Here is an 11,819-nt window from a genome sequence, read left to right on the forward strand (position 1 = left end):
AATATACCGTGAATTAATTCTAAAAGGACTGGGAACTATTATTAACCTTTAAACAGGCTAAAGTTCCAAAAAAATTACAGTACAACTGTACATACAATATATGCTATTTGTGATATTGGAGCAATTATATGAAATGAAACAAAAGGTGTTTTTTTCCGAATTGCATCACGTGACTAATCATAACCTAACATGCAAAATGTGAACTTTATTCAATTTTTTTTACTTACGTGTTAAGTTGTTATTGGCTGCCATTAATATTTTTTCTTTAATTAAGTGGAGAGAATAGAAGAAGGTTAAAAAAAAAAGGGATTAATTACTTGGATCTTCTCTATGATTTATTATAATTACAAAGTCTTCCTTGTTGTTTAAGAAATTATACGAACCCCCTTAAAAAATGAAGCATTCCTAGACAGACCTTCCCTCGTCATCGCTCTCGGTCTAAACAGTCTCTCTCTAGAAATCACAGAGGCACATTTCACTCTCTGCAACAAAATCACACTCTACACAATGGTCGATCCGGAGCACGAGCACAAAGAAGAGGAAAAAGGCTGCTGCTGACGAAGACGAAGACACCAGAGCACCCATGGACCCAATCATCAAAGTTACCGAGTCAACTCTCAAATCTGTCACTTTTATAAAGATTACTTGGGACCCATCCTCGTTACTTTCTCTCATTAGGAACCTCTGCAATTCCTCCTCCCCCGACGCTCTTCGCTGCTCTCTCTTTAACCTTCTTCTCCAGAGGCTTCACATCGGGATCTGACGACAATGATGTCATGGTGATCGGCGGCAGCCCAGGTGGCTAGTCCTAAGGCTTCTGATATATATCTCTGTGGCTATGTTGGTACAGTGAAAAAAAACCGAAATGATAACATTGGGTAGAATAAAAATAAAAATAAAAATAAAAATGAGAAGATTGTATTAATTGCTTGTTAGTTGATTAATAAAGAAAAGAAATGAAATAGTAATAGTAATATAGGAAAAGGAAGGAAAGGAAGCTGTTATAATGAATTTATAATCATTAGAGATTTATTTTTATTTTTTAATTTTTTTAATTTTAAAATAAGGGTAATTTTGGTATTAAATAAGTTTTATTAAAAATATTAACTTTTTCTTTCCTTTTCTTCCATATTTTGGAGGATAAAAAAAGTTATCTTTCATGTATCATTCTATTCCTCCAAATCATTCATTTTCCTTCAAACATTCTTCTTCTTTTTTTTTTTCATTTTTATTCTACCAAACTGACCCTATATGTTGTTGATACATACGATAGTTTTCAATTTGCTTAATTCTTTTGTTTAATCGATTTCACAACTGACAGTTAGATCTAATTTTTCTATTTCATGCATGTTACTAGAGTTCTTATATATTGGGTTTATGCATTATTCTGTGTTTTTGATGAATTTAAAAGATACTGGACTTTTTATTAGTTGAAATTTATGTGTTATGTATGTGTATGTATGGAGATAGTTGTATATTTCAATCATAAAAGACCTAATTAGTTATATAGAATGAGATGAAAGTATTTTAGAAATTTTTATTTATTATATTAATAAAATTTATCATAAAAGACCTAATTAGTTATATAGAATGAGATGAAAGTATTTTAGAAATTTTCATTTATTATATTAATAAAATTTATCATTGACTTGCGTTAATTTATAATTGTTATAAAAGGGAGGTTTATGTAAATTAGTTTCATTTTTAAAAAAAATTCGTGTAATTTATAAAATTATAAGGGAGATCACTATATGACAAATCATAGGAATGAACTGTATAATTAATTTTTTGTTTTTTTATTTTTTTAAAGAGAATTGAGGGTCAGCTATTATTGCCAAATCCACGTGTACGGTTCCTTGTTTGCTGAACCCGGGTTTGCTGCTAACCTGCGCCCCATCACATCATACTGCTTAATGAAAGCACCCTGTTTTTCTTTCCCCTCTCTCCATGAATGGAACAAGCTCTGAGATTAGGGTTGCAGTGCTTTGTAAAATTTAGTAGGTATATATATATATATTGTCTACACGAAAGATATAAAGTTACATTTATTTTTCCTCCTTCAACCCTCCTTTTAGTTGCTGAGAAAATTGAGTGAAAAGAAAAAGAAAGACGAGAAATTTTGGCATTATCTCCATCTATTGACTAAAGGTTTTTGGTTTTTTAAGAGCTAAATAGTGAAATTTGTGTTTTATTTTTTTATTTTTTTTAATAAGTTTTCTCGGCAACCAAACGGAACAAAGTATCTCCATTTATACGGAGGAACAGTTGTAAATGCTGTAACTTATAGTATCCCGGAAACCAAACCATTTACGTTGAATCTAATATTTTTCACAGCTAAAGTTGAACGAGAATTTTGTAGTTCTGCAGTGATTCAGCGAAATTTGAAAGTTGGGGCATTTGTTTCGGTTGGAGCAAAATCAATGAGGTCTAAACGACTGCTTTCTAATTCCTCTGTTACGGGGAAGTTAACCGAATCAATGAGTATTGATACATCACAAGCTAAGAAGGCTATTGTCAAGGTTATATTTTGCTTTGCATAAACTCGTCTTTCTCTTTTTGAATGCTTTGGTAGTCATTTGTGTGTATACTTTTCTTTGACTATTCAATTGCTTGTAGGAAAACGTTGTGGAAGGTAAAACAGTAGAACCTGAGATTCTTGGGGATGATTCTGACAGCCTGGAAAGAATGACAGTTCAACAACTCAGATCAAAATTAAGGTAAATTCTAAGTTTGAGGCTTATTTTGTTCTTGATAGCACAAGTATCCGTAACGTAATATATACTTGATATTTGATTACTGAGAAAGGCAGGAAAAGAAAAGAAATTGAATTATGAATGGTATATTTTACTATGTTCTGGTTGTAAATACTAGGGACAACTAACCTAACAAAGTAGAGTAGTTGTATTAGGCTCATTTGAATGTAGCTTTCTTGGTTCATAAATAATTATTCTTAAAATTTTAAGATCCAAACGTGTATCTTGTTTTCTTTCCTGACATGTCTTGGCATTGGAGAACTTTTTTATTTTGTCACTCTCTGCTGGAATGCTGGTTGGAGAAGTATGTGGCAATGACAAAAATTTGTAGGAGATAAATTGATGCATTCGGTACCTTATGTTTGAGTTTGATGCGTATTAAATGAAAACATGTAGCATTATACAATTCTCTTATAGAAAAAAGTAAATAATAAATAAAAAAATCATATTGTTTGTATCCAATCTGAAATGTATCTATATTCATTGGATGGTCTATAATATGGAAGCCGTATTGCCCTAGATAGAGACTAATATTATAATATGAATTGTGCAGCTCACACCAAGTACTTGAGCTAATGAGTTAGCTAACCTTCATAATTCTTGAAAACTTCTTTGACTTCCTTGTGCAAATTTTTCTTTCTGGCCGTCACTGTCTATGGAAGGGAATACGTAATGAATACAATACTTTGCAGCATTACATCTTATAATTTGAACTTTTATATTGACCTTTCTGAATTTATAGGAGTTTTGGGGTCTCTGCCAAAGGTTGTAAACGTGATCTTGTATCTGCGTTGAGGAGTTTCCTGAATAGCAAAGTGGATGGTATCCTACTCAAACTGTACCCAACTTGTAGTATTTGTAGTGTTTAAGTTAAGTTGGTGAGAAGGTGAAATTTTATAGTTTCAAATTCTTGTTCTTTTGCTTTATTTTCTTGGCTAGCGGATAGAGTCATAGAGCACAAAGCTAGGCATTCATTTACAATCATTAGTTCCCTCTAATTGCAGGTGGAAGTTGCCCCACAGTAGAAGGTCTAGCATCCTCTGAATTGGAACCAATTTATACTGAGAATAGTTCATCTAAAAGGAAGGCTGACAGTTCATCTAGTCAAAACCTTATGAATATGAACACTGTTTCAGAGGTTTCTGGACTTCAACACACTAAGAGACGAGTAAAACAGGTTCAAGTTGAGGTTAGTAGTGCTGAAGTTGAAACTACACTACTTGCAACGAAGCAAACTTTCTCGGCAAAAACCAATGATATTTCAGGTGCTTCGATTTTTACCTTCTTTTCCTTTTGTAAATGAACTAAAATTGGTGTAGTGTTACATTCGTATTGATAATTAGGTGAATGTGTTCTCCTACGGATAATGTTTGTAGGTAAGAAACCTATCCTGCCAAAGAGAAAAGGTCCCTTAGAAATTGCTAGTAGAGAGGTTGGAGCTGCTGATGGGGTAGTTCTATCCATGAATCAAGATGAACCTTGGACAGTTCTTGCGCACAAAAAGCCACAAAAAGGATGGATTCCATACAATCCCAGAACTATGAGACCTCCTCCTCTTGCTTGTGGCACACAGTGTGTGAAGATCATCTCTTGGAATGTCAATGGTTTAAGAGCATTATTGAAGCTAGAGGGGTTCTCCGCACTGCAACTTGCACAAAGAGAGGATTTTGATGTGTTGTGCTTGCAAGAGACCAAACTACAGGCAAGTTTCCCCCTTTTTGCTGTTTGTTATATCAGGAAGAATCAACTGTAGTCAGCTGCTCTAAGGGATGTTTTAAGTTGCTGATCAAATATCTCCAGAACAAAAGGAGGATAAAACTATGTTTACTGTGAATCTGCACATGATGAAAAAGTTTCCCATTTTTACTAGTGTGATTAGTTTTGTTATTTGAAAATTAAATTTCCTGACATTCTTCTAATGGTGGATTATGTTGTTAGCCATAATTTATTTTCTTTATATATATATGGCTTTTTATGGGTCAATATTGTTTATCTTTCTTGCGGAAGTTATTATGTAGGTATAAACTTTCATGTTTGCATTATTCTCCATAAGTATGCTAACTATTGCTGAACTTTCCACAGTTCTGTAAACCTTACTATTTGATTATCTTCCCCTCACAATTTTTAGAGCGTGGAAGGTTTATTAACCCTCAGTTGTTGATATTGTTGCTCTGAACCTCAGTTCGTACTATAAGTTACCCTCACCTCCGAAGAAACAATGAAAAAGTGAAGCTTGAAATATTCACTTTTCACTTTAGTTTTCCTCTCTTATTTGGATTAGGAATTGAGAGTACAAATGCTCCAATAAAGTTCTTGCAATGCTGGAAATCAATATGTTTGTATTTTCTACTAAAAATAGATATTGCACCAAGAGCGTAGCTCTAGTGCCATCTCCTCTGCTTTCCAAGTGGAAGATTGAGGATTCAAGTCTTGTAAGTGGCAATTGTGGGTTTGTGCTTGTCTTGCTTGCATAAAGGGGGGAAAAGAGAGGAAATCACTGCTATAAAAATGTTTTCCACAGTGAATGTTTTGAACAAAAAAAAAAAAAAAGATTTATTTATTTATTTATTTTTTTTTTTTAATTTTTTATAAACTTGTTAAGATCAGTCTGATATCATGATTTAGACATAGTAAGAATTTGGTACCTAACCTATGAAATAGAAAAAATAAAAAATAAAAATAAATTTATTAATTACATTTTATTGAATTTCTGAATTGTGTATCATGTTAGGTTGTGATTGGTGACCATTTTTTACTTCTTTTTTTTTTTTGAAAATGCCAATTATCTTAGCTAGTAATCATGCTAGTGGTAAACACCACATACTTGGGTTTGAGTCTTCCAAGGAACATGAATAGCATCTTCATCCCATTCCCGCTTGCCTGCAAATGGATAACTATAATAATAATAGGTGTAGAACGTATTTATTTATTTTTAAGTAACTGCATATTTTATTCCTATATGCAGGAGAAGGATGTTGAGGCAATCAAACAGACTCTCCTAGATGGCTATGAGAATAGCTTTTGGACTTGTAGTGTCTCCAAACTTGGGTATTCTGGTACTGCAATTGTATCACGGGTATACTCGGTCTTTTTTCCTTTTCGGAACAATATAGTTTTTTATATTATATCTTTAAAAATATAGTATTCAGTTTAGTTCACTAATAAAACTAGTCACAATTCTCTATTTGTGCCTGTTGCACTGTTAACAAATGATTTCTACTTTGTGCATGGATGTTTCTTTTACCATCCGCTTTAGCTGAATGTGCACTTTTGCTTACATTAGATCCTACGCTTCCCAGAGCATTTATTGAATATCCACACAATTCATTTGTTATGTCAAAACTGAACTTTTGGACTTGGTTAAATTACATGTTGAGCAGTTATCAGGAAGAGGTGGAAGCGTGGAGGGGAAAGAAAAAAGAGCAGTAGCCAGGAAGAAGAAAAAAAGACAAAAGATTTATTTATTATTATTATTGTTTATTATTATTATTATTTACCTTTCTAAAGAAAGCTACATGTTGGGACTTGAGCCCATGGAATTTGTATAATGTGGCTGATTGTATCCACACTTCAATAAAAAGTAGTGTTCTTGACAACTATATAGCTAATATTATTATTTGACCTTGATATTATTTCTTTCTAGGTTTAGATTGATAAATTTTCGCATTGGTCACCTTAGTTGATATCTTGTTTGCAATTGGTAGTAAAGAGAAAACGTTCAGTTTCATGACCTGTCCGTAAAAAAACAAATAACATCATCAACAATCATGCCTTTTCCCAATTACTTGGGGTCGGTTACATGAATCTCATATTTCCATTCCGCTGTATTTGAGGCCATAGCCTCGGTCAATCCACATGCTATCATATCTTCCTTTACTAACCCACAATAATAGTGTGTAAAAAAAAAAACTGTTGCTAGCATGTTCTGTTTTATTCTCCTGATATGCGATAGTTTCCAGCCTGATTATTTGAGATACCTGCAATTTTTGCCCTAAAAATAGTTTATATATATTTTTATTGTTACTAGATATATATATATATTTTTCTTTTTCACTTTCTGAGATCATGACTTGTCTGGCAGATAAAGCCACTTTCGGTCACATATGGCCTAGGCATGTCAGATCACGATAGTGAAGGACGACTAGTGACGGTGGAGTTTGATAAGTATTATATAATAAATGGATATGTTCCTAATTCTGGGGATGGTCTTAAAAGACTGGTACTTTATCCTGTTTCTATCTCTATTCTACCTTTTTTTTATTTTCTCCAGAGTAGATCATATTATATCTTTCAGAGTATAATTTTTAAAAGGAATTTTTTTGGAATGATATGTTTGTCTTTGGTAATAGTCTTACAGGGTTACACAGTGGGATCCGTCTCTCAGCGATTACATGAAAGTAAGTCTACATTTACTGGTCTTTAATCTTTTATATTGCATCATCGAGCACATATTTTGATACTGGATGGATAGGCCTGCTTTGATACAATTTTTGAATTAGAATGAAAGAAGGGATGGGAATTAGAAGATGAGATGAGACTAGATGAAAAGGGGGAGAAACAGATGAAGGGGACGAGGAAACAGAGTGAAGAGGTAGGCTAGACTGACTGAGGGGTAAAGAACAGCAAGAATAGGGGAAGAAGAAGAGAGGGAAGACCTCTGAGACTCACTAATTATATGAGTTGCATATATGCCCATCTATAGGCACCAAAACGTTCCTTAACAATGAAGGAAACTCAAAATATATAAGGGAAGTTACTAGCTAAGATTACACAAAAATATCCCTGCCAAAATACAAAAATATCTCTGCAAAAACTTTAATGCATCAGCCATAGCATCTTTATCTAATTTCAGCCCTTAGGATAGCCTTCTAGTCTAGTATAGGTTCGTAGGTCAGTCTATGTTCTGCATCATATTTATTTGTGTATCATATTTTTCCCCTCTTCCATATGTTTTCATTTTAAGCTCATGAACTATAGTTTTTCGTTTCTGCTCTTTTTTCTTCTACACTTGACATGCTGATTATTTTTCATTCACTTTGGATTTATTAGCTAACCTTCTCCAAGAAGAATGATCTCTGGAATAAAATCTTTAGTATGTTTCATTAGAAAGTCAGGAGAATTTTCTGAAAATAATTTCCGTTTTTACTATTCACCAATCACTTTGACACGACAACAGTGTTATATACCTTAAGAATGCATTTAATCTGATTATACTTTATCTAGTTTTTATGGTTCCAATCTTTACAGAAATGTTTTCCAATAAGAATTACAGAGACGCGGTGTGGGATGTGGGTGTGGATGGATCTTTCTTGTGGTTTCATTTCTCCTCCATCATATATCACTTCATCATAAAGTTAAAAGCAATAGTTGATGCATGATTTTTAATGGTCAGGCCTTTGTGCTTATATCCTTTTCCTTCACATGCATGATACAGGAGCTAGAGAAGTCAAAGCCTGTCATTTTGACTGGAGACCTGAACTGTGCTCACGAAGAGATAGACATCCATAATCCTGCTGTAAGTAATCAAGATTCTATCATTGTAAATGCTTTCTCTGATTGTTCTCAACTTCTTAAACATTAATTCGGACCACAAGCATATCCCAGGCAAGAAGTTGGCATCTGCTCTAAGTAGAGCTACTGAATAGCAAATGTCACTGCCTTGTGTTTCACTACCATTGTGGAATTGCTGATTTTTGTGATTGGTATATGACTGAATTAGTTTGTTTACTTCATTTCATGGCAAATCCATGGTTGATTAATGAGTTGTCTGATACGTTGGTGTTAAATTTGTTTTCTATTAAGAGCTAGTTTATGCTGTTATTGCCTTTGACTTATTGGGTAAAGTGAACTTCAGTGATTCTACACGAGTAGGTGGCAGTATATTAGGTGTTTGCAGGGTGGAATTCAGTGAGTCCAGAGCTTCCCAATTTCGACTGAGCCAGAATTATTTGCATTTGAAGTTTATATAATTTTGTTGGAATTAGATTGGAAGATTTTTTATTCGGCTATATATATGCATTATACGTATATATCAAACTGTAATTTTGCTAGTTTTGAGCCTAACAGCTGGTAGCCAAACTTGATGCAGCCCTTCGATGAGAAATTGGAATTTTGCACCCTTCCCTTAGCTCAACAACTGATCATGAAGAGCAGCCAACCAACCTGCTAATAGAACAAGAAAAAAGGAAGAAAATAGCAAGAGAAAACAATTAGGGAAATGCCCAGAAATGGCGAACAATTGGTTCTTGTTAATCTTTAGCCTACAATAACTTGTATAAAAGGATACCTTACCTAACTAAATCATTGTAAGCATAAATAAAACAAGATAAATATATCGCAGCATTGATGAACCATAATAGACACCAAGCTACTCCCAGCTCAGTGCAAGGCATTTCTTGAGTTCTCTCGCTTTGTCCATAAACCTGCTGCTATAAATACTGCTGCATCAACATCCATACTCGAATAGATTAAGTGGATTTGGATGGGAGTAGTTCATTTGTTGGTAAATAAGTTGCTTTTGTGATTTCCATATTTTTGGCATTTTTAAACTTTTCCCATCATTACATCATTTTTATTTGATCTATTCTGTTCATATCTGAATGAATTTCTTCCTGATTATCTTTCAAATTTTAATCTAATTCTGTGGTGTCATTAATAATAACTGATGTTAGTAGATTGCCATGTAGAGAAGATTTATTATAAAATTTTAAAACGGTATTGTTTAGGCATTATTTATCTGGGGTTCAAATGATTATCCATTCTGTGCATGCACTTGGATTTTGATAGTTTTCATTGTCATGCCCAATTGTTTTATAGGGAAATAGAAGAAGTGCTGGTTTTACAGATGAAGAAAGACGATCATTTGGGACAAACTTCTTATCTAGGGGTCTTGTGGATACCTTTAGGAAGCAGCATCCTGGTGTTGTTGGCTATACTTACTGGGGTTTCAGGCATGGTGGGCGCAAAAGTAATAAAGGTATTTCACAATCTACTTCTCTTGAAGTGACATTCTATTTTATCTATTGGTTGATACTTATTAAATTATCAGAGTTTTTCAGGAAAGCCAATTTTTGTTGGTATGCAATGATATTCATCATTCTAGCCCATGTTATCGTCTTTGTTCTATACTAGAATTCTGTTTCTGTCTAGAAAATAGCATTATGGACTTGTAATACTTGTGGTTCTCCATCGTGCACATAGGTCAGGATAATAGAATATGGAATGGCCCTTTTGGTACTTTAGATGATTTATTATGATACGCTAATTCTGCCTGAGTTGGAAGGACGCTGTTATATATTTCTGAAATATCATTTCTTAATATTGAGCCATTTTTCCCATGTCTACAGATTTAAATAACTTGAATAAGCGACTTTGTATTTTTGCATTTATTATGCTGATCCTAGTATTTTAAATGAATGGTTACATAAAACGATTGAATACTCTGCCATCCTTGTAAAATAGGAGAGATCGTGACTCCCAATGAAGCAGATGGGCTGTGAATTCTGGTGTCTGGATTCATCAACTGCCAGTTAGTTTTATATTCTCTTTTCCGTTCTTTAGGATGTAAAAGAGAAAAACAAAAAGGAATGATGATAGATGTTGTAAGGAAATGGTAATGCATGGAATTGACTGAGGTTTGATGTTACTGGGAATTAGGGGCAAAAAATTCCCCGTGGTGAAAAAAGAAAAAAAACCTGTTCTTTCTTCCCTTTTCCTTCCAACACAGGAAGGGAGATTATGTTATGAGCTTGGGAGAGAACCTATGGCGAAGATAACAATGGTGTGTGAGGTTACCTAAAATTTGTATTCCTGAGGTGAGGTTCCAATATTTTATTTGTGGTGTTTGATAATTGTGGTGGTGACTCCTTCTCTTTTCTTGTGCAATATTTTCATTTACAAGGATGGGTTTTGTGCCCTATCCCATGCTTACTTATATCATTTCTAACTGCTCTGCTTTAGGTATTGTTCTGTCAGCACAAACCACAAACTGCAAGCCCTTTGGGGTCTGGTTCATGCCATCTTATTTCATCTTTGATCTTGATTGTGAAACAGGATGGCGGCTTGACTACTTCCTTGTCTCAGAATCCATTGCTGACAAGGTTCACGACTCTTACATTCTCCCAGATGTTACTGGAAGTGATCATTGTCCTATTGGCCTCATTCTCAAGCTCTAGCTTCATCAGCATCATTGGAGCTGATTCCTTGGGGCCCATTAAGACTTATCTTTTGGGTATTCATCACAAAATCATGTGGCTAGTAACAATTTTGGTGGACGTAATACTAACAATTTTGGTGGAGGTAATGGCCATAAATGCAAGATTCTGAAGTTGTCGATCAGCATTGGCATGGTGTATGCCAAATTCATTTCTTGAAAATTGGCATCTTTCGTTCACAAAATTATCAAATGAAAACTCTAGGAGTGAATGGAAATTGATATTTTGAAATGTAGAAATTATGTTGATTGAAAATTTTCCGAGTTGGTTTCAATTAAAAACTGCTGATTCACAGTTTGTGCATCAATGAACACTACCAGTGGCTGTTTTGGTTAAGATCCATTCAATTCCTTTTTATGTGGAAGCATTTGTATGTAGTATGGATTTTCTTTGTAAACCTTGTAGTAAATTGCTTTGCTTTTGTAATGCAATCTATTTGGTTCTGCGCAGCATGTAATATACAATTAGCTTATTTACTTCTACTAAATTAAATCATGTCTCAACTCTCAACTTGACTTTGATGAACTTTCCAATCAGCATAAATCAAGTGTCGACATTGTAATGAATAATACTTCCTAAACTGTTGCATCCTACCGCTGTGCTACTAGCTCTAGTGATTTTTGCTGCTTGGATTAAATTTTTTAATTTATTTTTTACGAACTTCTTATATATGGAGCCAAGGCATTTATGTACAATCAGACTCAACTTTCATTTGTGTCCAACACATTTGATTGATCCCAAATTATCAAATTGGCAGTGAATACCTGTAACAAGGATCATTTGTCTTACATCGGATCCGGATAGAAAAGTAATTGGCTATAAATGAGTGGGTATGCAGTATTATTCAACAACT

General features: G+C 33.9%; 1 protein-coding gene across 4 annotated transcripts; it reads left to right on the top strand.

Annotated features, from left to right (window-relative positions):
• Positions 1 to 1,871: 1,871 nt before the first annotated feature.
• Positions 1,872 to 11,323, top strand: LOC132291201 (DNA-(apurinic or apyrimidinic site) endonuclease, chloroplastic). Of its 4 annotated transcripts, none has more exons than XM_059790258.1 (12): positions 1,872 to 2,001; positions 2,360 to 2,519; positions 2,617 to 2,717; positions 3,496 to 3,575; positions 3,758 to 4,018; positions 4,130 to 4,455; positions 5,719 to 5,829; positions 6,835 to 6,972; positions 7,103 to 7,150; positions 8,188 to 8,268; positions 9,570 to 9,729; positions 10,806 to 11,323. In XM_059790258.1, the coding sequence occupies exons 1-12, from the start codon at positions 1,952 to 1,954 to the stop codon at positions 10,925 to 10,927; spliced, it is 1,638 nt and encodes a 545-aa protein (XP_059646241.1). In that variant the 5' UTR covers positions 1,872 to 1,951; the 3' UTR covers positions 10,928 to 11,323. The 4 variants fall into 4 exon arrangements, with proteins under 4 accessions (XP_059646241.1, XP_059646242.1, XP_059646245.1 ...); XM_059790259.1 differs by having other exon boundaries at positions 3,499 to 3,575; XM_059790262.1 differs by having other exon boundaries at positions 1,935 to 2,001; positions 2,368 to 2,519.
• Positions 11,324 to 11,819: the final 496 nt, after the last annotated feature.

The sequence above is a fragment of the Cornus florida genome, unplaced genomic scaffold (assembly GCF_030987335.1).
Source record: "Cornus florida cultivar Cherokee Brave unplaced genomic scaffold, ASM3098733v1 CherokeeBrave_3.0.0_Hap2_Chr02, whole genome shotgun sequence".
Classification (NCBI taxonomy): domain Eukaryota; kingdom Viridiplantae; phylum Streptophyta; class Magnoliopsida; order Cornales; family Cornaceae; genus Cornus; species Cornus florida.